Source organism: Heliangelus exortis, chromosome 11 (genome assembly GCF_036169615.1).
Source record: "Heliangelus exortis chromosome 11, bHelExo1.hap1, whole genome shotgun sequence".
NCBI lineage: Eukaryota > Metazoa > Chordata > Aves > Apodiformes > Trochilidae > Heliangelus > Heliangelus exortis.
This window is the reverse complement of record NC_092432.1, coordinates 8054612-8082161: the sequence shown is the minus strand read 5'-3', so window position 1 is coordinate 8082161 and position 27550 is coordinate 8054612. Positions and strand designations below refer to the sequence as shown.

At 53.0% G+C, this 27550-nt stretch overlaps 2 protein-coding genes and 1 non-coding gene across 4 annotated transcripts in view; 1 reads left to right on the top strand and 2 right to left on the bottom strand.

Annotated features, from left to right (window-relative positions):
* Nucleotides 1-7836: 7836 nt before the first annotated feature.
* Nucleotides 7837-7909, bottom strand: TRNAR-UCG (transfer RNA arginine (anticodon UCG)). The gene has a single exon. It is a non-coding gene; the product is annotated as a tRNA-Arg (tRNA).
* A 124-nt stretch (nt 7910-8033) lies between these two features.
* Nucleotides 8034-18738, top strand: POLG (DNA polymerase gamma, catalytic subunit). The gene is made up of 23 exons (XM_071754327.1): nt 8034-8093; nt 8550-9173; nt 9462-9657; nt 10102-10269; nt 10534-10680; nt 10901-10980; nt 11449-11631; nt 11744-11904; nt 12117-12240; nt 12311-12535; nt 12669-12789; nt 12972-13043; nt 13139-13273; nt 13538-13698; nt 13813-13866; nt 13963-14080; nt 14501-14636; nt 14720-14966; nt 15046-15168; nt 15410-15584; nt 15846-16054; nt 17036-17196; nt 17934-18738. The coding sequence occupies exons 2-23, from the start codon at nt 8593-8595 to the stop codon at nt 17993-17995; spliced, it is 3639 nt and encodes a 1212-aa protein (XP_071610428.1). The 5' UTR covers nt 8034-8093; nt 8550-8592; the 3' UTR covers nt 17996-18738.
* The window catches only part of FANCI (FA complementation group I), a 24624-nt gene continuing 14587 nt past the window's right edge, over nt 17514-27550 (bottom strand). Inside the window, exons 23-37 of one of the 2 annotated variants that reach the window (XM_071754325.1) lie at nt 27163-27342; nt 25699-25862; nt 25206-25282; nt 24634-24750; nt 23855-23906; nt 23488-23615; nt 23288-23356; nt 23072-23159; nt 22600-22784; nt 21922-21978; nt 21782-21841; nt 20992-21078; nt 19879-19974; nt 19204-19329; nt 17514-18437 (exon numbers count right to left, since the gene is read on the bottom strand). In XM_071754325.1, the coding sequence (XP_071610426.1) occupies nt 18372-18437; nt 19204-19329; nt 19879-19974; nt 20992-21078; nt 21782-21841; nt 21922-21978; nt 22600-22784; nt 23072-23159; nt 23288-23356; nt 23488-23615; nt 23855-23906; nt 24634-24750; nt 25206-25282; nt 25699-25862; nt 27163-27342 (1552 nt within the window). In that variant the 3' untranslated portion in view covers nt 17514-18371. The remainder of the gene's footprint in view (nt 18438-19203; nt 19330-19878; nt 19975-20991; nt 21079-21781; nt 21842-21921; nt 21979-22599; nt 22785-23071; nt 23160-23287; nt 23357-23487; nt 23616-23854; nt 23907-24633; nt 24751-25205; nt 25283-25698; nt 25863-27162; nt 27343-27550) is intronic. The other variant, XM_071754326.1, reaches the window with a different exon arrangement.

The following is a 27550-nucleotide window of genomic DNA, read 5'->3' as shown; positions in this document are numbered from 1 at the left end:
GAGGCGATTTTCTTGACAGGAATATATATTATATTTATTTTTCCCCTCTGCTCCTTTTCCGGTATGCCTTGCTCTGCTAGGAGCCCCAGCCTCGATCAGCTCCGTGCAGGCAGAAACCCAGCACTTGGGAAGAAATCGCACCTTTCGCTTGGGGTGTTTTGAGGCATTTTTAGGCGTTGGATTTGTTTTGAATTTTTGTTGTTCTTTTGAGGTTTTTTGGGGGGTTAAGGCTGGGGGGTATTTTGGCACAATTTTAGTAGGATACGTACAAAATGGCTCCTTTGGCATAGCGCAAAGCACCAGTGAGCATCCTGAGAGAGATCGGCGGGGGCTGCCAGGGCTCCAGAAGCCTCAGCGGGCAGCGCCCGGAGGCAGCCCCCGTCCCGCCTCACCTTGGGACCGCCCTTCCCCTGCATCCACCCAGGAGAGGAAACAACGGGCGTCGGCGGGCGGCCCGACGGGACGGGCATAGCCGGCGGGGCCCTGGCCATGGTGCTGCACCTCCCGCCCGGGACAGGGACCCGGACCAGGACTGGTCCCGCTGCCCACTCCCGCCTCGGGTGACTCGGCCCCGCCGACAGCTCGGGGAAAGAACCCCGCTGCCCAGCTCCCGCTCTGTCACCGGGCCGCCCCTCAATTATTTAACGTGATCGCCCTGTAATGAGTCCGCTGCCTTCCCCTCTTCTACGTCCTGCACGTCTGACGTCACTTTTCTTTAATTAGGAGAAGTTATTTTTAGACAACCTGAAGTAACCCCCCGTGCCTCCCCGCCTTGAGCTGCATCTTCTCGTGATTGTTTTTTGGGGTTGGTTTGTTTTCTTTGTTTGTTTGTTTTTCTTTTCCTCCCATAGCTGAGGCTTCGCGCACAAGCGGCAGCGCCCGACGGGAGTGAAGGGAACGCGTTGCTTTGTTTAGCAATTAAAAAACACCTCTCAGCAAGCCCCGGCGCTGAAAAGGCAAAGCAGCAGCGTCCCAGCCCTCGAATGCTCTTTTTTTTTTTTTTCTTTCTTTCCGGCCGTCGGGGGCCGGGGACCCAGGACGCTACGGTCCCGGACCCTCCTCGCTCGGCGGGGAGAGATGCTGCGGGCCGGGGGTCGGGGGTAGTGGCACGTCGAGGGGATCCGGCAAGGTGCAGGCTCTCAGGCCATCTGCACAGTTATGATTCCGGTCTCCTAAAGGCTGAGGCCTAAAATGCGTTTTACTTCCAGGGAGATACAAAGGAAAAAACAAACAACAACAACAACAAAAACACATACACACACACACACAAAAAGCAAAACAAAAAACAAAAAAACCCCAAACAAACCAAACAAAAAAACCCCCCAAAATAAACAAAAAAACCAACAAACACCTACCACAAAAAGACACACACACCAAAAACCAAACCCCAAGTAAATAAGGATCCAAAGGTGGGAAGCAGCAGAAGGAAAAAACGAAGGGGGGGGGGGGGAATGGAAAAAGCAAAAAAATAAAAGAATTAAACAACAAAAAGAGAGAAAGAAATAAAGAAAATAAAGATTACGGAGGGAAAGGGAAAATTATGAAATAAAATAAAGCATTTTTAAAAAAAGAGATACAGCAACTGAAAAATAAAATCCTCCAGCATCAGAAGCCTGTGGCTGATCGGGGTACGGGAAGCAAAGGCCCCGCTTCTGCTCCTCAGCAGTAAATCCGAGCGGGGTGCCCCGGTGCCCACCGCAGCGAAGCGAGGCCCCGCAGCAGCCCCCGCTGCACCGGGAGGAAGCACTTCTCCAGGAGCCCGTATTTTTCCCGCGGCCTAAAGCTTGGTTGCCCGGGCAGACTCGGCCTCGTAGCGGCGTTTTGTCCGGTACTACCGGCAAGCGAGGACGTTTAGGGGCAACTCAGCGGCCCCCACCCCACGTAGCGCTTGTCCCCTACTCCCCGCCGTCCCGTCCGGGCTTAGCACTCCCAGGTCCCGCTGCCGAGCTGCATCGTCCCGGCCGCCGGGGAGAGGCTGCCGGAGCAAACGCGTCCCCGGCAGAAAAGCGTCCCCCGTGTCTCCCACTCGTTCCCCGCGACGGGTGGGCCGGAGCCGAGGAGCGGGGCAGGGCAGTCCTGGTCCCGCGTGGTGCCGGCACCTGGAGACGCCCAGCGTCCCGACGGGGACCGTGCAACTCTGTCTCCCCGATCTCCCCCTCCCTCCAGCCCTCCCCCCGCCGGCCGCCGATGTGCACCCCCACCCCCAGGGGAAAAGTCCCCCCCTCCTCCCCGGGGCCGCCCCGCCGGGGCGGCGATGCCCGGCCGCGACACTCACTCTGGTAGCCGTGCCGAGGGCAGGACGGTGGTCCCCGGGAGAAGCGGGCTGCGGGGGCTGCCTCCCCCTCCCCCGGGCGGGCGGGCGGTCAGAGGGGTGGGCAGGGCTGCCCCCGGCCCAGCAGCGGTCCCCACGGCCCCCAGCCCTGGGCGCGAGGCGGTGGGGGCGGCTCTGCCTGTGCTCCGTGCTTCTTCCCGGCTGCTGCCGGTGCCGGCTCTGGTCGATGGCCAGGAGCTGCCGCCGCCGGCAGGCTCTGCCCGCACTGACGTCAGCCCGGCAGCCTCCTATTCACTCCAACCATGGCGGAGAGGAGGAGGAGGAGGGAGAGGGGGAGGGGAGAAGGCGGGGGGAGGGAGGGGGCGAGGAGGAGGACGGGAGGAAGGCGGCGGTGGCGGCGGGGGTTGGTGGCTGGCAGGCTCTGCCGAGCAGAAAGCGCAGCCCCTCCGCCTCACCCCTTTAATTACCCCCCGAGGATGAGGCTCCGCTGATGGGGAAGAGGGGCTGTGTGTGTGCCCCCACCCCCGATGAGACCCACTGCCCCTCGCTTCAGCCGCCGCTCACCTGGCCGCCCCACCGGGCACTCCACTCTGCCCCGGGCCCAGAGGGTGATTCTCCGGGGAGGAAGGGGGGGGGGGAGATCCAGGGCAGGGCGCGGCCAAAGCCCCCTCGGAGATGACCTCCATTGCCTCAAGGACCCCCTTCACCCCGAGGCGACCAGGCAAAGGACTGCAGCCATCCCCTGTCCCCCGCTGCCCCGGGCATCTCTCACCACCCCCGGCCCCTCCCTGCCCAGCCCCTCCCGGTCCCGCTGTCCAAATGCTGAACGTCCCCGCGTTCCCCGGGCCCAGCCCGGCCCAGCCCGCTCCGGCTGTCCCTCAGAACCTGGGCACCGGCTGCAGCTCCGGTCCCGGAGGTTGGGAGTCCCACCTCGACGGCCATCCCTACCACCACCACCACGCCGAGGGCCAGGCCCAGCTCCGGTGATGGCTTCACCCCGACAGCCGCAAGCAGCTGGAGCAGGGGAGCGGGCACAGCAGGTACCACCTGCACTTCCCTCCTCCGCTCCCCCTCCATTCCCATCTCCCTTATCTTCTTTATAAAATTGCACACATACTGTTTCTCCTGTAGCCTTTGCAGTAAGGCAAAAAATGCCCCACAGAACCCCACACCAACCCCTGTCAGCCCCAAATCCCTCCTGGCACACCTTTACTCCGCATCCGACCTCTCCTCTTCCTTCCTGCGTGTAACCTGGTTCCTATTTTTTATCTCCGATTCACTCCACCGATGCCCCGGAGCGGCTCTGGGGAGTCTCTGGCCACCCCGATGAACACACAGGGATTCCCAGACAGGTTTTTCTATGTAGAAAAAAATAAACCGATCGAGCCCGAGAAACCTGCAACAGCCGAACACGCCACCTCTCCTTTACATTCGTGTTTTTAAATTCCCCTGTTATTTTCCTTTTTGCATCTGCGAGTTGCCACGAAAGGGAATATAACCCCAAATGCCACGGCCAGCAGAAACCGGAGCTCGTTGCCAAATTCCATAGTATTTTATTTTAAAATAAATTAAGTAACACCATTAAAAAAAAAAAAAAAAAAAAAAAAAGCGTCTTCTCTTCCCGGGGAGTGTAAGAAATCCTTTAGCTCACCTAGAGTCGAAAACCTAATGGCATTGTCGTTAAACACGAAAAGGAGAATATTAAAAAACTGCAACACTCCCTCACGAGCACTCTTCTCTCTCCCCCTGCCTCCTTTGCTCTCCCCCCCCCCCTCCCAGTTTATTTGCCCTAATAATTAATTCACAAGAGCTTAACTTCGGTGTAACCCTGGCGGTCTTTTCATTAAAAAATCCCCGCGATTCCTATTGAATTAGCTCTGCTCCATTGTCGCTGAAATGAAGATGCCAAACCAACTTTTACCCTGAGCATTTTCTCACCAGCCCAAAGAAAAGTCTCTCTGCTTTTTCTTTTCTCCGATTTTTTTTTTTTTTTTTTTTTTTTTTTTTTTTAATTCAAGCACCCAGGCGATGGACGTGTCCAGCAATTTAACTACTTTCTAATTCTTTGTTCGGCTCCCACCGGGGCTCTATTGTCACCCTATTGAGAGAGCTTATTGCCAAGTCAAGCCTGAGCGAATTGAGACACACACGGGAGCAGCCCCGGGAGCTGGGAGCGGGCTCCATGCGCTGCTCCGCCCGAAAGGACCCCGGCTCAGCCCCGAGGGAGCGGGCAGGGGCTGCCTGCAGCCCTCGAGCCGGAGTAACCCTGACCCATCTTCACAGGAACTGAAGCCGCCAAAGCAGCTTCGGCCCCGCAGGAGCCCGGCCCAGGTGGGCATGGAGCAGCTCTGGGCTTGGATACCCCCAGGATCGGGCTCTTTTTACACCTCCAAATCATTCCCCACTCCCACCCCCTCCCTGCATCTCCGGTACCGCAAGTCCTGGGCTCTGGTACCACGACTGCGGGCAGGAAGTGACTTACCTCGGATTCCCACCGTGTCGCCAGCCTCCCTCCCTCGCTGGTTCTCCCTTTATCTCGAAAAAGAAGGGTCCTTCCTGCACCCTCCATCTCACCCCCGACCCCTCCACCTCGGAGCCGGCTCCCGCCTGCCTCCTTTCGCCCGCTCCATCGCGCATTTTAGGAGCTTTGGGGATCGTCTCCCGAGCAGGAATATAGAGGGATGCGGGGGGCTTTTCTTTTCCTTTTTCTTCTCCGCCTCCTGGCTTCCCCCCCTTCCATCTCCATCCACCCCCTCCAGCTTGGAAAAGGGGGTCCGAGCTAGAAACTGCAGGAAAGTGTTATTTCAGGAGGGAAAAAAAAAAAAAAAAAAAAAAAAAAAAAAAAAGCTCAAAGACAGGTGCTGGGCACCTATTCTCTTGTAAGCCCACCCCGTACGTCACCTATAAAAATTGTCCGTTTCTCGCGTTTCTTGGCTTCTGAAGGGAAAAGCTGAGACACCTCTGCTTGCTGGGGTGGGGGGTTAAAACCCCGTTAAAACCGGCACCCCGTTAAAATAGGCTTTCTCCATCTGGGAGGGGAATGCAGAGCTGGGAGATGCTGGAGGGTAGGGGTTGCTCCTCCGCATCCCTCCCTCCTGGTCTGGGCTGATGTTTAGCCACCGCTTGCACCTCCAAAACACCCACCCGGCGCCATCCTCATCCTCTCGGTGCGAGAGGGTGATAGGAGTTTGCGGGGTCCTCCCTGTGCGACCGGCAGCCTCTCGGCCGTGACCCGGGGGAAAAGGAAGCCCTTGACCCCTGGCTCCGGGTGCAAAGAGGTTAAACAAAGTCCCACCGTAACGACAGCATCGAGTCCCCGGCGGAGAGCGGGGTCTCCAAGGACGGTAGAGGCGGGGTGTGTGTGTCACATCTCCCACCGCCCGGACCTGACCCCGACGGGGCGTACAGGGATGAGGATGCTTTCCCCGGCAGACAGAGTCTAGGGGAGAAAAATAAAAAGACCTTACCCACCCCATCCCGACTTATGCAACCAGCCCTGCTGAAACGGCGGGGTTTTGATTTTATTTCGTGTTGGTTTGGTGGAGTTTTCTTCTACCGGCACCACACCTTTCCGAACCTTCCTGACTATACCTGGGTGAAGTACAGGTAGCTCCGGCCCGGTCCTGCCTGCGGGCAAAGGGGAAGGGATGGTTGCGATCACACCTCTTCATGGCGATGCCGCCCGAGAGGACTTCAGGAATCAGGGGAGAGAATAAATTCCTCGAGATATATTTATTTATTCATTTATTTATTTTCCGCTTGAAGGAGAGGGATTTTTTTTTGTGGGATGGATTTTTGTTTTTGTTTTTTCTGAGCACGATAAAAATAAGTAGATCAAAGCTTCCAAGGAAGAAGAAATCCGCGTTAACATAATGCATCGAGGGGAGAACAAGTGCACCGCAGCCAGCTCCTTTCCCAGAGCCACCTCGTAGCAGGGGGTACCGAAACCTTTCCTTGCTTCGCTCCAGATCAGTTCACAGAGCAAGACCCCTAGCTCCGCACCGTTCCCGCGGAAATGCGGGGAAACCTCAAGCTCCCCTTTTTTTGTGTGTTTTTTTTTTTTTTTTTTTTTTTTAGGGGGGGATGAAGTGCTGAGTACGGACATCCCCCTCGGGAACAAATTCTTCCAGGCGAAGGCACCGGGTGCTCTCCGCTGCTGGGTAAAAGGGGGTGAAGCACTGCTCCCCTCAGATCGAATCCCAGGATGGTGGTGGGGGCAGCAGGTATTTTTGGGAAGGTTTAAAATGCATTTAAATCCGCAGAAAACAGCGGCTCGAGGAGTGCGTGTGAAGTGTATTCTTCACCCTCACATGCTGGTGCAGACTGTTTGGACAGGAGAGGCATAGCTGTTCCGTCCCCCCCCCCCCCCCCTCCAATCCTGCTCCCCTGAGAGGAGAGACCTGTGCGGCCTGGGGGGGTGCAGGGTTGGAAGGGAGGACAGTGCACCACGGGTTTGGAGCTCTACAGAGGCCGGGGAAGGAGTTCCCAGTGCCCAGAAGCCGCCGCCCGGTGCCCCATCGGGAGCTCACAACGGGATGGTCCGGGAGCGGTACCCGCTGGAAAGCGGAAGGTGCGGCCAGTACCGGCGGGTCCGCAGCTCCTCCTGGCGGATCGGTACGGCACGGCACGGGCTGGCACCGGCTGGGCACGGCACCCTGCAATGCCAAGGACAGGTTGGCCTCTGTCAGGAGCCACCTCCCAGGCTAAAAGAACCCCTATGGGACACAGGGAGCCTGCAACCACCTGCTGGGACGCCAGCAGTTCCTTACCCCTGCACCCTGTAGCCTCTTTCCTTCACCCTATAAACCCTTCCCTGACCCCTGTCCCTTCATGCTATGGTCACCCTGGGCTCTCCAGCTCCCTCAGACACCGGGCTGACCCCACCCATGTCACACATCCCATACCCAGCTCCTGGCACACATCCGCCGCTCCAGCTGGGCCAGACGAGGGGACCCCGGATCCCACTGCCTGCTCAAAGCTACTCTGAGGCCTGGGAGCTTTAAGGTGGGAGGTTTTGGGGTGCGGGTGGGTGCCTGGCTTCTGTTGAACGTTGCTATAAGGTCTGTAAGTACATGATATGAACATAGGTCTGGCTGCAGGGAGCAAGGGATAGATGGGAGAAGGGGGGGCAATAGCGAGTGGGCTGGCTGGCTGGCTGGACAGCAGAGGACAGAGAGCAAGCAGGCAGTGGATGGGGAACAGCGGAGGATGGACAGCAGGGCCACGGCTGCTGTCCCTGCCACCTCGGGTCATGACATCCCCTGAAGCCAGAGGGGTAGCTGGGCAGCGGGACCAGGCCTGTGCAGCCTCAGTATCAGAACAACACAGTGACTTCCCCCGCTGGCTGTCTACTGGGATGGCCCAACGACACTCGTGTTCGAGGCGCTGTCAGTGTCAGATTCCGCGCTCAAATCCGCGCTCCTCCTTTTCCCCTATCTCTGGCTAATGGAAAGACTAAAAACATTACGCCGCGTGAGCTCCTCCACAGCACCCGCGGGGACGGGTGGCACTGGGCTCCCGGCAGAATCAGGATAAAACGGACAGCGCCCTGGAGGCGCTCCCGCCGACCGCGGCAGGACTCGAACCTGCAATCTTCTGATCCGAAGTCAGACGCCTTATCCATTAGGCCACGCGGCCGCCCCTGCAATCGTGATTCCGCGCAGCATCCTGAACCTACCGGCAGTGGACTGTACCATGTGCACTGAGGGGCAGAGGGGGAGCGGACACGGGACCGGACGTCAGCGCGGCCGGAAGCTCCCCCGGGCGCCGCGGTTTAGATCCGCCCTCCGGCGCAGGGCAGGGAGGCGAGGGCAGGGGAGAGGTAAGGGCGGTAACGGGGGGTGCGGGGTGGTAACGGGGGTACGAGGGTGTAACAGGGGCTGTATAGGAGTGCGGGGCTGTATAGGGAATGTGTGTATGGGAGCGGGGTGTGTTTCGCCGTTGTATAGCGGGGTGGACGGCCGTGTGTGTGCGTGCGTACTTATGGGGGCTGTGCACGCCTACGAGAGGGTGTGCACGGCTGTATAAGGGGGTGCACGGGCGTATAGAGGGGTGCAAAGATGTATAGGGGGGTGCACGGGTGTATAGTGGGGTGCATGAATTTATGTGGGGGAGGTGGTGCGGCTGTATAGGGGGGTGCGTGTCTGCGGGGAGGGTGTTTGCATACTTGCAGGGGGTGCAGCCCAAGCTATCCTCCCCCGACAGGGTGGTGCCCGGGGCAGCTCCGTGCCGGGCGGGCGGTGCCGAACTCCTCGTCACTGTTCCTCTCGCCCCGCAGCTCTGGCCGTCCGGGGGGGGAGAAGCCCCGCTGGAGGGAGGAGATGCGGCGCTGGCTCTGCAGGAGGTCGGTGAGGGTCTGCAGCACCAAGCCCCGCAGATATGCCTCCAGCTCCTCTGCCAGCTGCCCACTGCCTGGGACCCCCAGCTCCGAGCCTGACAAGGGGCAGCAGCGCATGAACCCCCTCAACATCCAGATGCTCTCCAGGACCCTCCATGAGCAGATTTTCCGGGGGGCCCAGGTACACTACTCGGCAGAGGAGATCCAGCGGAGTGTGAAGCACCTGCAGCACCATGACCTGTGGGGCAAGGAGACCTCCACACTGCCCGATGTGGACCTGCAGCTGCCCCGCATGTATGGGGACAACATCGATGAGCATTTTCGCCTCTTGGCACAGAAGCAGAGCTTGCCCTACCTGGAGGCAGCCAACGAGTTGCTGCAATGCGAGCTGCCCCCCATGCCCACCCAGTGGGCTTGGCAGCTGGGCTGGACCCGCTATGGCCCTGATGGGCAAGCAGAAGCTGTGGACTTCCCTGAGGAGCGGGCGGTGGTGTTGGACGTGGAGGTGTGCGTGACTGATGGCCATTGCCCCACGCTGGCTGTGGCTGTGTCACCACATGCCTGGTGAGATGTGGTCCCAGCAGTGACCCTGGGGTTGTGGTGGAGGGGGGGAGAGTTTTGGGAGGGATGGGGATGCTTTCGAGTGGAGTCCCTTCCTGCAAACCATGGCTGGCTTGCAGGGAAAACAAGCTTGGGATGTGTGTCCTGGTTGGCAAGTGCAGTGCTCCCCAGGGTCAGTCAGGTAGGATCCTGCTCAGCACCCCACAGCATGGCATGGAAGGTGCTTTGGGTTCTGGGAGCCCCTACTTAGTTTTTGATGTCTGCGTGGTGCCACATGCCCTCTCTCTGCAGGTACTCGTGGTGCAGCAAGCGGCTGCTGGAGCAGCGCTACTCCTGGTCCAGTCACCTCACCCTGGCTGACCTCATTCCCCTGGAGAGCCCAGCAGGTGCCAGCTGTGCTGGCAAACAGGACTGGCTGGAGAGAGTGGTGGTGGGGCACAACGTGGCATTTGACCGGGCATTCATCAAGGAGCAGTACCTCATCCAGGTAACCCACAGTGCCATCGCTTTTTGCTGGCAGCTGCGGTTTGTTACAGGGCTGCTGGCTTTTCAGGGTTATTTTTGCAGATGCTCTTCTGAACAGGTACCCCAGGATTGTGCTTGCTCTGCTCTGCAGAACAGGTTGAGGTTGGGTTCCTCTAGGGGAAGATGTTCTTGCAGCCCATTCTCTAGGTTGCTAGAGAATGTGAGGTTGCAGCTGGGGACATGGCAGGAGCCTTTGAGCAGCTGCCAGACTGCTCAGGATGCCCTTGGCTCTAGAAGAGGGGTGCTGGGAAGCAAAGCTTTGCCTTGACAAAACCATGCTGAGCAGAGGACTTGCAGCTCTGTACCACAGGGCAGTCCTTGCTGGCAGCTGCAGGATGTTTGGCAGCACATGGTTTCTCCAGCATGTCCCAGATAATTTCTTTTCTCCTCCCCTGGCATGTCCCAGGGTTCCAAGGTGCGTTTCCTGGACACCATGAGCATGCACATGGCCATCTCGGGGCTGACAGGCTTCCAGCGCAGCCTGTGGATGGCTGCCAAGCATGGCAAGAGGAAGGGGCTGCAGGAGGTCAAGGAACACATGAAGAAAACGAGAAGCAAAATGGAGGGACCAGCTGTGAGTAAGGGAGCTGAGCCACTGGCTGGGGTGTGGGTGGCAGGAGACTGTTTGATCCTGTAGTTGGGACTGTTTGCTCCTGTACTGGGGCCATCTGCTCCTGCCCTAGCAGAGCAGGAGCTGTTGGAGCAGCTCTGCTGCCTGAAGTGCCTTCCAGGTGAAGTGCCCTTGGTTTAGAATGGAGCAGCAGAACCTTTCACCTCTTCTGGTCCTGGCTACTGCCAGTCCTCCTCCTGCGCTACCTGACCACCCTGTTGTCTGCAGATCACCTCGTGGGACTGGGTGCATGTCAGCAGCATCAACAACCTGGCTGATGTGCATGCCCTGTATGTTGGGGGGCAGCCGCTGGAGAAGGAGGCGCGGGAGCTCTTTGTAAAGGGGACCATGGCTGACATCAGGAGCCACTTCCAGGTATGGGCAGCCATCCCAGCATCCTGACGGAGCGGGGAGCAGGGTGGGAACAGCAGCTGGGGTAGTTTCCATTTTGCTGCCCTTTCCTGTGAGGGCTTTGGGTGTGCTGTGATGTTCTGGGGGGGTGTGATGTCCCCCATCCTCCTGCAGCCCTGGGGCTTTGCCCTGTGCTGGCAGAAGGGTGGCTGCTTTGTCTGATCTCATCTGCCCCTATCCCCAGGACCTGATGTCTTACTGTGCCCGTGATGTCCAGGCCACCCATGAGGTGTTTCAGGAGCAGCTGCCGCTCTTCATGGAGAGGTGAGAGCCACCAGGCTGTGGCTGGTGCTGGCTGAGGGGCTGAGGTTTTGGTTGGCAGTGGGGAGGACCATGGTCCCTCTGGGGATGGGGTGCAGCTCCTCATGTCTTTGGAGTGGCAGTGAGAGGTTTTGGAGGGCCATGAGCCCCTGTTTCAGGAGGAACCTTGGGCCCCTCATCTGCAGATGGGAAGGAATAAATGACAGTAGAGCATGGCTGAAGGGGGTGAACAGACATCCTGATGCAGATCAGAGTGACACAGCTTTGGGGTTAGTGCACAGGGCTGTTTTTAGGGCAGCAGTTTATGCAAGCAGGCAGAAGATACAGGAATCCAGGGTTTAGGAGAAGAGCATTCAGCATTGCACAGGGTGGGAAAACTAAGTGAGCCAAGTTCGTGTCTGTTGTAGTCTGGTGCTTCCAGGGCTAACCCCCTCCAACAGATACCTGATCCCTCACTGCTTTGGGCTCTAGGTGCCCCCATCCTGTGACGTTTGCAGGGATGCTGGAGATGGGGGTGTCCTACCTGCCAGTCAATGGAAATTGGAAGAGGTATGTGGATGATGCTCAGAACATCTATGAGGAGCTGCAGAAGGAGATGAAGAAGTCCCTTATGAACCTGGCCAATGATGCCTGCCAGCTGCTGCATGAGGACAGGTACCCATGGTCTTGCAGGACAGAGACCAGACAGTTGGGTGGTCCATGGGGGGCTGTGCATTGATGCTGGAGACAGGACCAAAGCTGTGGTGTGACAGTGGTGTGTTGGCAGGTACAAGGATGACCCCTGGTTGTGGGATCTCGAGTGGGACACACAGGAGTTTAAGCAGAAGAAGATCCCAGTGAAAAAGAAGAAGAAGGATCAGGATGGGAACAGCACAGCCCCTGCAGCAGCAGTGGGTGTAGATGGGTCCACAGAGGAGTGGCAGGAAGGTGAGTGCAGGTGGTCCTGGGGACAAGGGGTACTGCCTGTGGGTGCCCAGGGGAGGGATGTGGGTATTTGGTGCCAGCAGGATGAAGCTTCATTGACCTGTGTCCCTGTGCTGGCTGGGGCAGGTGGTGGTGGCTGGTTTGAGGTCCCCATCCCTGGTGGGGTGGCACAGAGGGGTCTTTGCCTTCCAGTCCTGTCCTTCTTGCCCCACCAGACCCTGGTCCCCCCATTGAGGATGAGGAGCTAAAAGCCCCTGCGAGCCGGGTCTGCCTGGAGCGTCTGAAGGAGACGGTCGTGTTGCAACCCAAGAGACTCCAGCACCTGCCAGGCCACCCAGGGTGAGTTGGGGACCCTGGGTGTCCCAGGGGGTTACTCTGCACTCTCTGACCCATCTCTGCTGCTTCTCAGCTGGTACCGCAAGCTCTGCCCGCGCCTGGAGGATGCAGGGTGGGTGCCAGGACCCAGTCTCATCAGCCTGCAGATGAGGGTGACCCCGAAGCTGATGCGCCTGGCCTGGGATGGCTTCCCCCTCCATTACTCAGAGAAGCATGGCTGGGGCTACCTGGTGCCGGGGAGGCAGGACAATTTGCCAGCAGTCCCCTCAGAGGCAGAAGGTCCTTCCTGCCCCCACAGGTGAGGGGGATGTAAGTGGGGTGCTGAGCTGCCCCGTGTTGGGATCTGGGAGCTTGACAGACCCCTGCCCAGGTGCTGCCCTGGAGCCTTGGTCCCCATCATGGGTGCCTGAGCCCTGCTCTCTCCCTGCCAGGGTGATCGAGTACCTGTACAGGCAGCACTGCCTGGAGAAAGGCAAGGAGCAGCCCCTGGAGCTGGAGGCTGCCATGGAGGAGGAGCTGCTGGTGATGGTTGACAGCACAATGTGGCAGACGGTGAAGGAAGGGATGGAGGGTCCCTCGGTGGGAGGGAGATATGGGGATGGGCTTCTTCCCATGTGCATGTGAACACCAACTTTGTGCATGGCTTTGCAGGCTGGAAGTCAGAGATTTTGTTTAGTAAGTGCTAAATCACTGGAGAAGTTGTGTTTGACCCTCTTGGTCCCTCTCTGCCTTAGGTGGAAGAGCTGAATCAGCTTGAGGTGGACATGGAGGAGAAAACAGGTAGAGCAGAGCAGGACCTGGCACAGGTGGAGAGGGTTTCCTGTGGGATGGGATGGTGGATCTGTCTCTGTTTCCTTGATCTGCCCCTCCTGCTGACATCACCTTGCATTGCTACTCACAGGAGGAGATGGTCACAGGAATTCCACATCAGTTTGATTTGTTGAAGGCATGCAGCCAGCCCTCGTTCCACCATGGGAATGGTCCCTACAACGATGTCAATATCCCCGGGTGCTGGTTCTTCAAGTTGCCTCACAAGGCAAGTTGGCTCCTCCTACAGCCCTTCTTAGGGGCTTCCCAGCCAGCCCCATATCCCAACTCCCCTCATCCTGATGCGTGGCCATGTCACCTTGTCACCTTGCCAGTCACCCTGGTGCTGCAGGACTCCTGCCACCTTGTGTGATCTTGTCCCGTGGGACAGGATGGTGGAAAGACATCTCTAGCCAGGGCAGGAGGATGCACAGAGCTTTACTGATGTCAAGCAGTGGTGTGCTGAACCTTGGCACCTCCTTTGTCACTAAAGGATGGGAACGATAACAACGTGGGAAGCCCTTTTGCCAAGGATTTCCTGCCCCGAATGGAGGATGGCACCCTGCGGGCAGCTGTGGGCCGCACCCACGGGACCAGAGCCCTCGAGATCAACAAAATGATCTCGTTTTGGAGGAACGCTCACAAGCGGATCAGGTGAGCAGCCACCTTCATCTGGATCAAGACATCCCTGTGGGTGGAGGCTGTGGTGTGTCCTGGGGGTGTTGGTGCAGATGGAGGTGCTCAGCGTGTTTGTGTCCCACCCTCCAGTTCCCAGATGGTGGTGTGGCTGAAGAAGGGGGAGCTACCCCGTGTGGTGACCAGGTAGGGGAGGAATGGCCCCAGACAAGATCACCATCCCAATTGTGCCACTCTAGAAGAGCCCTTGCAGGATGATGCTCACCTTCACTTCTGTCCCAGGCACCCTGACTATAACGAGGAGGATGATTACGGAGCTATCCTGCCGCAAGTGGTGACCGCAGGCACCATCACCCGCCGGGCGGTGGAACCCACGTGGCTGACAGCCAGCAATGCCCGGGTACAGCCTCACTTGGGTCCTTAGGGGGGGATGTTTTGGCACCCCCTTTGTGTGTTTTGGACTGGTAGGAGCAGTTGAAAATAGGAGGTGGGGCTGGGTGCTAGGGTTTGAGGTGGCAGAGCTGCTGATGTGCTATGATGCTGGGAGAGGGGAAGTGGAGGATCCTGAGCTTCAAAATGTGGTGAAAGAAGAAAACTCTCAAGCACCAGTTCCTGTCCCTCCCCAAGCTCCTCTTCCTCTGCACTGGGGTGAATAACCAAGTGATGGATGCCCAATGTGTGTGTTAAAGCCATTTTTGACCATCAGGGCAGGGCTTAGGGCATGGGGAGGGCCGTGCTGGCATACCACAGCTGTGGGAGGAAGGCTGAGGAGGAGAGGGAGATGCAGGGCTTGTGCTGAGCTGGTCATTGTATCCCACAGGCTGACCGGGTGGGCAGCGAGCTGAAAGCCATGGTCCAGGTACCACCTGGCTACTCCCTGGTGGGTGCAGATGTGGACTCCCAGGAGCTGTGGATCGCTGCCATCCTGGGCGAGGCACACTTTGCTGGCATGCACGGTGAGCTGGGGCTGCTGGGTGGCGGCATGACCTCCCCAGCTCCATCCTGCTGGGTGCCCAAACTCTGCTCCCCTCCTGGGCAGGCTGCACAGCTTTTGGCTGGATGACCCTGCAGGGGAAGAAGAGCAACGCCACAGACCTGCACAGCAAGACGGCCGCCACGGTGGGCATCAGCCGGGAGCACGCCAAGATCTTCAACTATGGGCGCATCTACGGGGCCGGGCAGCCCTTTGCTGAGCGGCTGCTGATGCAGTTCAACCACAGACTGACCCAGCAGCAGGCCCGGGAGAAGGCTCAGCAGATGTATGCTGTCACCAAGGGTGTCCGGAGGTGGGTGCCAACTGGGGAGGTGGAGGGTGAGCAGAGCAGTGTCCCATAGGACCTAAGTCTGGGTCACTGTCCCCTCCAGGTTTCATCTCTCGGAGGAGGGGGAGTGGCTGGTGAAGAAGTTGGAGCTGGCTGTGGACAGGGCAGAGGATGGCTCGGTGTCAGCCCAGGATGTCTATCAGCTCCAGAGAGAAGCCACAAAAAGGTGAGATGCTCCAACCCTACATGGCTCTGGTGGCAACAGGCTGTGAGGCATAGGGAACTGCAGTCAGATGGTCCTGATCCTTCCTCCCTGCCTTCCCAGGGCTGGGTCTGTTTGATCTGGAGGCTCCCAGTCTGTCCCAGTGAACAACTGGCAGCAACTCTGCCCCAAACCATTTGAGGCTCTTAGATGCAACTTGCAGCCTTGTCCCACACTTCAGCAAACCTCCCCTCTGCTCCACTAGGTCCCCCAGGAAAACAAAGAAGTGGAATGTGGTGCAGCACAGAGTGTGGGCTGGAGGCACCGAGTCAGAGATGTTCAACAAGCTGGAGAGCATTGCCTTATCCCCCTCACCACAGACCCCGGTGCTGGGCTGTCACATCAGTAGGGCCCTGGAACCTGCAGTGGCCAAGGGGGAGGTAAGGACAGGGCTGTGTGCTGTGAGCTCTTGGCTTTGCTTGTCTTTTGCAAAATGGTAACCCCAGGGTTAGATCTTCTTAGGTTGTGGAGAACCAGTAGGCTCTGGGAGCCATGAAGAAACCCACTGCCCCTATTCTTTACCTGCACACCATCAAGAAAACCCAACAACCCTGAATTTGTCAGGCTTCTCCTGCAAGCTCTCCTGTATCGGTATCGGCCTCTGGACCCTGATGCATCCATCTGTGTTTTCTGTCCACCAGTTTCTGACCAGCAGAGTGAACTGGGTGGTCCAGAGCTCGGCTGTTGACTACCTCCACCTCATGCTGGTTGCCATGAAGTGGCTCTTTGAGGAGTTTGACATCAATGGCCGCTTCTGCATCAGCATCCACGACGAGGTGCGCTACTTGGTCCAGGAGCAGGATCGCTACCGGGCAGCCCTGGCCCTGCAGATCACCAACCTGCTCACACGGTAAGATGTGGTGGCTGTGGTGTCTCCTGGGAACAAGTGCCAGCCCCTTCGGGCCCCCTCCAGGGGACTAGGGTGACAGCAGAGGGGTCAGCTTTATCCACACCAAGCTGCTGCCCTGCCCAAGTTTTTGTCTGCCCAACAGTTTTTGTCTGTCCAAGGGAAACAGGCAGTGCTGGGGGAGTTGGGATTCCTTCACTCATGGCTATAAATGGAGCTCAGCTTTGATTTCTGGGGATAATTTGCTGCAAGAGGGGGATATTGTCAGCTTTTGGCTTCTGAAGAGATAGGGTTGATCATTCCATTCTGCTGGGATGCAAGCACATTGCCTCCTGCTCCCTTCAGGTATGCAGTCATCATGTTGCAGCAGTCCTTGAGCTTGATTGAGCAGCTGGGAGCCTGTCTGTGTCCCTCATCTCCCTCCCTCCAGGGGACAATGAGATACATGATTTGTTGGCTGTGGTGCAATGCTGCCCCTTCCACAGCGTGGGACATTCCCAATGCCTCCCAGCCCCCTGCAAGGTTGTGCTCAGCCTGGAGGGTTCCTGCCCTTGAAGGGCTCCTTTCCATCCAGCTGTCACATCCAGCTCTGCCAAATCCCCCCTGGCACTGTGGGGTGGATGTGGTTATACAGGAGCCAGCCAGAGCTGAGCTGGTTTCTCAGGTGGAGCAAAAGCCTTTCTGTGCTGGGGCAGCAGGGCAGTGCCCTGACATTTGTGCCAGCTCCTGAGCATAGGGCTTCCTGCTGGGAAAATCCAGTGTCTGCTGTGCCTGGGTGGATTAGCCAGCAGCAAAGGGCTGGGTCCTTCCTTTCTTTGAGGAGACTCAACATACCCTGTTTCTGTTTCTCCCATGTTAGCAATGCTTCACCCTCCTGCTACCCACTGCTTAACAAGCACCTTGTTTTGCAGCTACCACGTGACATGGGTGCCTGTTAGTGATGTCTGGCCAGTGTTTGCTGAAGCTGAGCTCTTATTCTTCCAGGTGCATGTTTGCCTACAAACTGGGCATCCAGGATCTGCCACAGTCAGTGGCTTTCTTCAGTGCAGTGGATGTTGACCAGTGCTTAAGGAAAGAGGTGACCATGAACTGTGTGACACCATCAAATCCAACTGGCATGGAGAAGAAATATGGGATCCCTCAAGGTAAGTGGTGTCTTTGCAAGATAAACCCCCTTCATAATCCCCTCCACACGCAAATTTTTCCAGCCTTCAGTACTTTCTTCTCCCCTCTATTGCCCCTCAGCCCATCCCAGCTCTTTTCAGAGAACCAACTTGGCATTGCTGTGTTTTTCGCCCACCATCCCAGGGTCTACAGTCACCTCTGACTGCACTCAACATCACATTTAAACTCTTGGCTGGTAGGTGCTTTAACAGCTCCTCCTCCTCCATCTGTGGCAGCATTATGCCAGAGAAGGACAAGAACCTGTCCTTGGGTTTGTTCAATACACCAGACACTCCACCCATAGGTAACATTTATTTGGAGTTTAATGTGCAAAGGGTGCTTTTAGAAGGAAGATTTGTGTTCTGTGGGCAAAAAAAAAGGGTACTTCTCACCAAGAACAAGGCAAATTAAACAAGTGCAGCACAGTAAAAACATAACAACAAAACCAGTCTTGCCAGAGGAAGCTGTCACCTCTCTGTTCTTAGGAGCTTGCAGCAGCAGCAAGCTTCAGCTCGGGGGAAACAGCTCATGTTTCCAGCTTCCTACTGGTGCTGGTTTCTGCTTTCACACCACCACACAAAACAGAAGTTTGAACAAATTTAGGGCTTTCTGTGGGACACGCTCTGAGCTGAAGTGAATCATGACCATCACACTCATGTTACACAGTCTCTGGGTGTACTGCAGAATGTAAGGAACTGATTATCCCATTGTCTTCCAGGAGAGGCACTGGATATATATCAGCTAATTGAAATAACCAAAGGTTCTCTGGAGAAGAAATGATGATGCTCAAGTGCCAGAATGACAGTTGTCCAGAGAGCATGCCGGAGCCTTGCTGTCCTTTCAAAAAGAGATCTTTTGGCAGGACTGATCCTGGTCACTCTGTTTCCTTTTTGCTGCAAGAAGGGGGATGTTCCTGGGGAAGAAGATCTTGATAGCAGCACATCCCAATAGCAGAGGTGCTTCCAAGGGCAGCAGCCAGCTGTAAAACTTGAGGCAGGGGCTGGAATCATTGCGTGCATGCCCATGGACACAAAGGAAGAAGTCAAAGCTATTTGGCAAGAGGAAAACCAAACCATTGTCTCCATACCCAGCCCTCCAAGGCGAGTCTGCCACAGAACAGGCACTGTGGGAGGAGGGAGCAGTGGCAACCCTGTGTTTATTTTTTTCGCTGTCTCTTCTTTTTAGGTTCCTGGTTCTCATCTGTCTGCTCTGCTGTGCTGCTCTGGAGAGAGAGAATGTAGCAGTACAGAGTGTGATTGGTTTTGTGTGATTAGTTTTTTGTGAATGTTTACTTAAAGCAAGAAACTAGATGTGCAGAACAGTATTTCTATGACTTCTCTTTTTCCTCCCTAAACAAAGTGTCCTTAATGTGGGACTCCTCTCACCCACTGAGACTTTCCTTGTGGATCCCCCCAGTTCATACTGGAACAGACCATTGGACTGCTTGTTCTGGGATTTGGCTTGTTGAAACACTCAGGAAAATATGGGCAGAAGCACCAATAAAAATCTGGACAATCATCAAATTGTTTGGTTTTTTTTTTTTTTATCCAACACAAGTTGTGCTACCTTCACTGGCACCATCTAGTAGAGATGGTTCTAAGGAGAGTGATATTTGCAGTTTTCCCTGCAGCTGTTTCTATAAAAAAGTAACCTGCATACAAAACCACCATGCTGTAAAGGTCTGATCCTGGCCATCCAGTAGGTCCTCAGAGCTAATGGATAGATCTCTCTGCTTGCCATGGCAAACAACAAGGCCCTAAGAAGCAGTCTCACTTCCCTAAGATCAGAGATTCAGATAGCTGGCAATAAAGGTGGCTCAAGGCAGAGGGCTGGAGCAGAAGGGCTGTTAGCTCCTTCCTGTCAGCATAAAGTGAGAAGTACCCCAGGAAAGACAAACTGCCCTAATTTCACATAACACCTGGTCACAGACAGGTTTGGTTGAAAAGAGGGGGGAACCTACCGGTAAAAGCATCTAAATGAGTTCTGACCTGGTTGTCGTCTGGCTCATTTTCAGCATCCTCTGTATTATGTTCCTGCAAGGCACTGTCGAGCATGGACGCGTTGATGCGGAAGTCCCGGGAAGTGCTTAGCTTCATGTATTGCATTAAGTTCACCTGCAACAGCCAAGGTGAAACTCATTAGCATCTTAGTTTTCTACACTGCCTAGTCCTTTGCACAGCACTGGGACTGAGCCCATCACAGTAATAATGCAGGACTGAAACAAAAGGTTGGTGAAAAAGCATGTGCTCCCATACCATCCAGGGGCCTGTTGATGTTTTCTTAAAAGCCAAGTGATTATCAGTTACTCTCACTCTCATATAGTACCTCATGGGGGTAATATTTCTCTCCTGCTTATGAAACACACAGGGAGTGGAGAGGAAAGCTGGAATTGGGTGTGTAAGTAAGTTTCTGCTCAACCAGAAACCACGTGATGTCAAGTCACAGGTGCTGCTGCCACTGCCAACTGCTGCTGTCAGTGACAGCAGTTCAGCAGTGTTGGGCCAGGAGCTTGGGCAGAGGCTGAAAGAGGTGCAAGGTCCTTCTACCTTCTTAATTTGAGCCCAAAGACTTCCAAAGGTGGAAAAGCAATAAGCTCTCTACCATGCCATTGATTCCATTGTTCCACTGAGTTCAGGTCACAGAAGAGCTCTGCTTTATATTACCTTTGATTTCTTGGAGAGATGGATAAGGAACTTCTCATATTGCTCTATTGAAAAAATCAGGTTTGGGATTGGCTTGGTCTCCCGAAGCACCTTAGCCTGAAACACAGAGAGGAGAGTGAGAGGTCAGACCTGGAAGTGAACATGACACTGTGGCATGACAAGAAGACCACAACACTCCTGGTTTAGAAGTGTTTCTACTACCCTTGCTCCATACCAGTCCTCCTCCTGCAAGCCCTGCCAGCTTTGCTATGATTGTGACTTGATTCCCACAGCAGTTCTGCAGGGAAGAACTGTTGTGTATTCTGTGGGCAGCCCACAGTCCTGATTGTGCCCAACAGCCATCAGAGCAAAAGTTCCTTTGCTCCAGCTCTACAAAGCCATCACAAGCTATATACACCTCCCAGGCAACAAGCATATTGCTGTTTCACCATTTTTTTTTACCCTATTTATTTACCACCACTGATGTTTGTTCTCTATGATGAGCGTGGCAAAAGGACATGCAGCATTTCAGTCCATTTCCATACACTCAGGAAACAACTGGAAAGATCATGCTTGAGGCTTTTAAACCCTTAACATCAGAGGAATGTCTGGACAACTGACGAGACAGAGGAAATGCTGTCTGGGTGGGAGCACAAATAAAAGGACATAAAAGACCAAGAACTTACCAGCCTGCTCACTTGCTCCCAACCAAATGGTCATGTTACTCTCAACTGCCTTACTTTAGTGGGATCCACTACTTCATCTATAAATGTACTGATAGAATTAAGAAACACTTAAACAGTGCAGGCCATTTCTGCAATTTCATAGCTTACCCCACATGATAAAACACCAGACAGGACAGACTGTCCAGACTTGACCTTTGTTTCATGTCTGTGAGCTTTTTGGCTGCATTTAGTGAAGGTTGCTTTTTTTTTTTTTTTTCCAACCTTACTTGTTGGTGGGTTTTGTAGACTTTTCTCTGAAGTTAAGGTAAATTAAATTTTTACTTACAGACCCAAATGATAATTCCTATTGGTGATCTATAAGAAGCCACCAGATAACAGAAACCTTGATGGATGATCCCAACCAGGTTCAAATACAGCCCACATTCTAATAGAAATGAGTCAGTCTTACCATGACTGTGGAGACTGCAGCAGCTTCATCCTCTTTCTTCTTCTTTTTCTTCTCTTCTGCAAAGCTTAAGCTCTCACTGTGGATGTTCTGAAGGAGAATGCCAAAAGATGTGGAATTAGAGGCTAAGCAGAGACAAAAGGCCAGCCAAGTAGTCTTTGCTCTGGCCAGCTAACTGCATTAGCAGCAAGACAGAAAGATAGTGATAAAAGAAGGATGGAAATGTGGGAATTTCAAAAAAAGAAGGAAAGAAAAACTGATTTGATGATTTGTAGATTCAGAAATATGTCTGTGAGGGAAGTCCCTAGCAGCAGTACCTCTGCACCCCACTCCACCTTCCCCAGTATGCCACGTCTGTTGTACAGATCCTGCAGTCCTCACTCAAGCACCTAATTCCTCTCCAAGCAGCTAAATCCCATCTTCAGCACTGCAGGTTTTGGCAGCCACATCACTTTACACTGTGATGACTGCAGTGTTGTTGACCTTTATTTGCCATTGTGGTTAACAGCAGTATTAATCTTACCCAAAAAAATCCACACAAATAGAGGGAAAAAAAAAAGCCAACTAAACACCAGTTCCCCACTCTTCCTTCCCTGCAAAAAGTCAGCATGCTTGGTCCCAGTGGTGCTGAAGTGCTTATATTATTACTCAACACACTAAAGCTCGAACAATAAGCAAATCAAATCTTGTCAAGAAGCTTAATAATCCCTAAAGGTGCCCACGTGCTGCAGGTGATGCACCTCTCAGCTTCAGATACGTAGCCTGTGATTTTGCCACTTAGTTTAGGCCTTACCTGTACATAAGTAATGAATGAGTAGCACTGTGGGGTCAAATGGGAACCCGAGAGCTTCACCTGCAGAGAAGCAGAGAGATTGGTGTTTCTCCTAACTCAAGGCAACAGTCCCTTCCCTCCAGCAGCGGGCTCACACTCACCAGCTTTTCCAGCCTTCCTGGAATTGCATTCAAGGCGCTGCGACATGCTTGAATATACTGCAAGGAAAACAGGAGAGATTTTCTTCTGTTCCCCACCCTGCAACCTGTACTTCCAGGCAGGGCTCAAAGCAGCTCATCCAGTGGTCCAGTGGGGAGGGCAGGACCTGTAAGAACTATCTGCCCCAGAGACTTGCTATGTCGCAAATGCCATGCCTGCATTCCAGAGCCGTGAGACAGCGCTGGAGTATCCACCACATTGTCTCAAACTATCTCTGTTAGCCTGCTTTCATGGCCCCACCTCTGATGCTTCAAGCCTCAGATGGGACTGAGTGGCCAGGGCAGGACTGCTAAGCACTGTGACAACACTGCTGGTGTTGTTGTACACTGTGGCATACAGAGGAACCTACAAGATATTCTGGGAAAAGCCACTCCAAGCCACAGGCAGCCAACTTCAGCTGGAGAGCAGCTTTACCTTATCTTCACTGCTACAAACTATCACTGCTCAGAAAGGTCATGAAATTGAGAGCATGAAAGCCAACAGAATAAGAACTCCTGCAAGAAATCAGCAGCCCAGTATTGAGCATAGCTGCTGCAGGGGTCACTGTGAGCTCGCTGTAGCAAGATGGGGAAAAAGTTTTTAGATCCTATCCAGCCCCCTGTCAGCAGAGCAGCACTCACATGTTTGATGAGGGAGGTGAGAATTGTGTATGTCTTGCTGAGGCTTCTCAGCAGTGTGTCCACACAGCTCCCTGCAGGGAGTGCTGTCTGTACCAGCTCATGATAAACTGTCAGCAGAGTCCCCAGCTGCAGAATTACACCTTTCTCCAGAGCCTGGGTTTGGTTTGATGTCTGAGAAGAGTCTTCTAGAAGAAAGAGATGAATTCCTGGTGAACATGTGTCTAATGAATCCAGTTATGCCTGTGGGAGCCACAAAAGACCTTTGTGTCTGGTGCAAAAAGCACCAGAGTGGCACAGGGAAAATAATTACTGAAGGGATTTTGTGACCACATTCTCTGTCTTCCATTGTTCATGTGAAAACAGCTGAAGGGAGACTTGATGGTACTTCAAGCACCCCAAATATTATTTTGCTTTCTATTTTCATCTGGTTTTGACAAAGGTGTAACAGTAAGAAGTGGACCACTTTAAATACCTGATGTGTCTGATCCCAGACTGGTGAGTTTCTTGATAAGCCAATCCACCTCTTCAAGGACCTTATCTGCCTGACCCAGAACCAGCAGCTAGGACAGAAACACCAATAACAAAACAGAATTTTTGGAGGAGTTTGGCACAATGGGCATCTACAGCTACTTACAGCAGAGTAGCCCTGTACACTACAGATTATTCCATACAGAGTATTTTGACTCACAGTGACAGTAGGGGCTGCAGTCTTGGTATTCACTATGGCAAAATGGGACTGACTCTCCACTTCTACATCCTGGTCAAGGAGAGAAAACAAATTCTGGTGAGTAAAACTTAGCTGCTGTCACACAGTTTGCACCAGAGGTGGACTCACTTCTGCCCTGATAGCAACAAGTGATGAAGAGTGAGACTGCTTCTGCATGATACCTGATCTATGTCTCCCAGGCAAGCATGGATGTCTTGTGCAAGTTCACGTAGCAGACTGACAGGACTCTTGTACAGAACATGGAGACTGAAGAGCAGAGACAACAAACCTCTGCAGCAAGTTATATCTTCTGTAGGGGAAAGAAAAGATCACAGAGCTTCCCTAGGTATTTAAGAATATCAGACATCCAGTGAAAGAAAGTCAGAGATTCAGTATGGATTTCACAGTCTGCGACCTGCCACAGAATGGGACCTAAATATATCTGCAACAAAGAGCTAAAAAAAAAGGACAGACAACAGCAGAGAACCTCAGGGTCTAATATTGGACTTGGTACACCACATCTAAACATGCTCCCCAAAGCTTACTTACCAAGAGCATTTTCTTTGCAAATTTTGACTGTCCAAGTCAGGAACTGAAGGAACTGCACAAAAGGGGAGCAAGTATTATGGCTTTGAAACAGAATTCAAAGCATAAACCTAATAATTATTAAAAAAAAAAAACCCACAACAAAAAAAACCACAAAACCAAAATAAAACAGAAAGTGGAGATCAGTAAAGTCCCCTTCTGACAGAAAGTTATAGTCTCTGAAGCTCCATAAGGACATTTAAAGTACTAACAAGTGAAAAGCTGAGATCCAGGACAGGGGAATGGCTGTACACTCCCTTGGACAGGGTAACAGCTCCATTTAATTTAAGGTAAATGATGACTCCAGACTTCTGGCACACTTTAGGTACAGTCTCTAGCTTGTGAAAGTAGTGCACCTCTAGCCCACTTTAGAAAATGCCTCCTAGCATGGAAGGAATTGGGCATTCAGCCAGTTTGGACTGGCTGCCCCTTTTCTGGCTCTAATCCCACGTGGAAGCCATCCCACATCCAGGTTCTGTTAGGAGTCCCTGTTCAGGAGAACAAGTCATTCAGACTCCAGGTGCCTAAGGGCAGGGTCAGAAAATGCAGAAGTGGGGTGGGAAGACAACTTGTTCCTAGCTGTCCTTGCAGACATCTGCGGTCACTCTGCCATGGGGTGGTCTGCAGGAGAAGAACATGCACACATGGCAAAGGCCTCAGATGTCAGCCCAGTCTGATAATCTTCCTCCCACACCTATGGCTACCACACACATTCTTGCCAGCCCACCAAGGTTGTGGAGTACCTGCTGAGAGGCTGGATCCAGGAGTTTAGACAAAGTGGAGAGAACTGTGATGAGCAACTGTGTTTCTTTGGCATTGAAGTCATCTTCAGAACTGCTGAACTGGTTCACCAGAGACCTCTGATCATGGGAAAGAAAGAGTGTGTATGCTTGTTGCAGGACCATTTTAAGAAGTAAATAATCAGAAGCTGTGGCAAATAAAGAAATCAACAACAAGGAGAATGACAAAGACAGAGAGAAGATTCTTCTAAAGAGCAAGTGCTGGATTTTGTTAGGAAAGCTTGCACAAAGGCCCACATAGGATTCAGTGTGACTTTTACAATACTCAGGTAAGTTTATGCTGCACTGAAGGACATTATAGCTCTGTAAAATACACGTGTGCTTCAATCCAGCTCTGCACAGTGTCCTTAAGAAGCTTTCCTTAGGGATAATAAACTTTTCTGAACTGTCAGTGAATCAGTGTCACATTGACTATCACATAACTCAATCCTGTGGTCGAATAACAGAGAGCTGGCAGTGTTTTATGCCAGAACTACCAGAGCTTTGGAACATTTGCAGCACACAGTGGTCCTTACCTGAAACTGTCGGATCTGGAAGAAGGCTTTCTCTGTGACATTAATATCCGTTTCTTCTGCGTCACCATCAGTAATATCTGGCATGGAAAGAGAGATGCAGAAAAAAGCTAAATGCCAAGAGCAGAATACAGGATTTATTTCCAAAAGTGGGAAAGACTGCAACTGCTCACAGCTAGAGGAGGCATACAGACTGCAAAAACTGTGGTGAGCACAAAAATGTGTTAAAGGCAAACTTCAAATAGACAAGTGCTATATCAGACCCAAACTATCCTCTGCTGACAGACTGAGAGCTATATAAAAGCAGGTAAAGATATCTCTGGAGCTTGCCTCTGCCCTGAAAATCCTTGCTGCTAAACTCACCTTGTTACTGAGAGGCAAGGACCAGATCCCTCTCTCTCTACTTATGGATAAAGGTCACCAATTCCCTAATTGCTCACACATGGGCTGGAACACAAAGCCTGAAAACCAGACCAAAATTGTACCATGTGCCTACCCAGGGCTTGTAGAAACTGGGGTATCCTGGCAGCATACAGCTGCTGCACCGCGTTGAAAATCCGCAGCAAACCTTCCAGGCACAGAAGTGAAATGGTTTTGCCCTTCTTCTTCCCTGACTCCTCAACAACAGTGGGAATTGAAGTGTACCTCCAAAGCAGGACCCTAGGGGATGGGAGATGAGTTAACATCACATGCTCCAGTAAAGCTGGCTGCACAGTGCAAGAACTAGAACAGAGCTAATCACATTTTGCTCTTAGGACTGTATTTTTAATATAACTAAATCGGAAGGGGTTTTTTCCTATAGGAAAGCGGAGGGAGAAGAGATCCATTTTTAAGATCTTGTTTCAGTGTCAGCTACTGCATTCTTACTGCACAGCTAAGTAATTTAATCATTTGCAGGTGCCAAGGGACCTTCCAATCCCATTTCAAGTCCACACTTATACACTCATTTCTTCCACCTGGCTTTTCTTCAGTCTCAGGTTACCCAAATACTGACCACTGGCATCAAATATACCAGTGACGAAAGTGCTTTACTCTTGGCATTGTGAATCTGTGAAATGTCAGATATCTCTATAGGGCTCTATATAAATAAAATCAGAAAGGTAAAGGCAGGCAAAGCAAAGTGAAAAGCTTTCAAGAAAGCAAAGTTGTTCGTCCCAAAAGGAACTTCTATTTGTAGACAAACATCTTTTTCCTGCTCCCCTAAGCCCACTTATTTCCTTTTTTGTTCCCTCTCCTTTCTTCTCATTAGTTCTGTCGCCTGCACAGATGATCTTATTCTATTTCAATGTCCAATCACACAAAACATGTAACTCACATGTAGTCCTAATGACTGCAAGAAAAATAGCCTCAATTATTTGGGGCGAGACACAAAACAGGCATTATTCATGGCAGGGTAATTTGCATTTTGTGCTCTCTGCTGACTGGGGTCTGAAGAGACCCCATGCAGATATGACCTAGATCACAAAAGACATTTAGATACTTAACATTCCTGGATTTCCAAAGGGTTAGATGCATGAATGTCGTCAAGCATCTTGCAAAAGTCGTAACCAAATGTTTTCTAAAGCTTGTGTCCCTCTTACATCTGTTTTATACTGTAGCTAGAAGTGAGTTTTAACTTAATTGCAACCCAGAGGCCTTAAGAATCCACGTCCTACCTCCTCTGTGACAATGAGTGATGAACCAAGTCAGAAAGAGGCTGAAAATGAGAGTTTGATGGCATTTGGTTCTTTCAGGCCAAGTACTGTTATTAGAGCTCTATTATTCACTCTGGCACAGAAACAGTAGTGCCTCCACTTGATTTCTCAGGAGCAAAGAAAGGCAATGATCTCAACCCAGTAATAATAACTGAAACAGTTACAGTCTGCACTCTTCTTTCAAAACCCTACCTGAGAATCAGAAATCCTTGGAAGGCGCTGCTTCATTTTTAGGTCTAATGTCTTCACGTGCTACATTGACTCACCGTGTGATTTTGCAGAGGTTCTGAAACACTTTCTCAGGATTTTGTCCATCTGGTCCATCAGTTTGTCCTGTCTCCTCCAGCTGCTGCACCTTCTGCAGAGCTACACTGACAGCATAGCGCAGGAACTCCATGCTGGAGCGCAGAACTGCCAAGCTCTCCTCATGGCTTTGGGCATTGTCCCTGAAGAGTCAAGAGCACTGTCAGAGAACTGAGGATGCACTGAAAAAATATAAACATCCATTTACAAAGGGAAAGACCCTTTGTTTTGGTAGCTTGTAGTGAACATGCAGGGGATAGAGCTCCACCAGCCTTTCATACAGTAACAGACACGGTTTGAATCAATGTCTGGCTCTGCTCCATAGAGGACTGGAACTCAAACACTCAAGTT

What these genes read in the sequence shown, in the direction of transcription:
- POLG (XM_071754327.1), top strand. Translation starts at nt 8,593, where the DNA reads ATGCGGCGCTGGCTCTGCAGGAGGTCGGTGAGGGTCTGCAGCACCAAG. An exon ending in AGGAGCAGTACCTCATCCAG is followed by an intron (nt 9,658 to 10,101) that starts GTAACCCACAGT and finishes GGCATGTCCCAG; the next exon opens with GGTTCCAAGGTGCGTTTCCT. An exon ending in GCAAAATGGAGGGACCAGCT is followed by an intron (nt 10,270 to 10,533) that starts GTGAGTAAGGGA and finishes TGTTGTCTGCAG; the next exon opens with ATCACCTCGTGGGACTGGGT.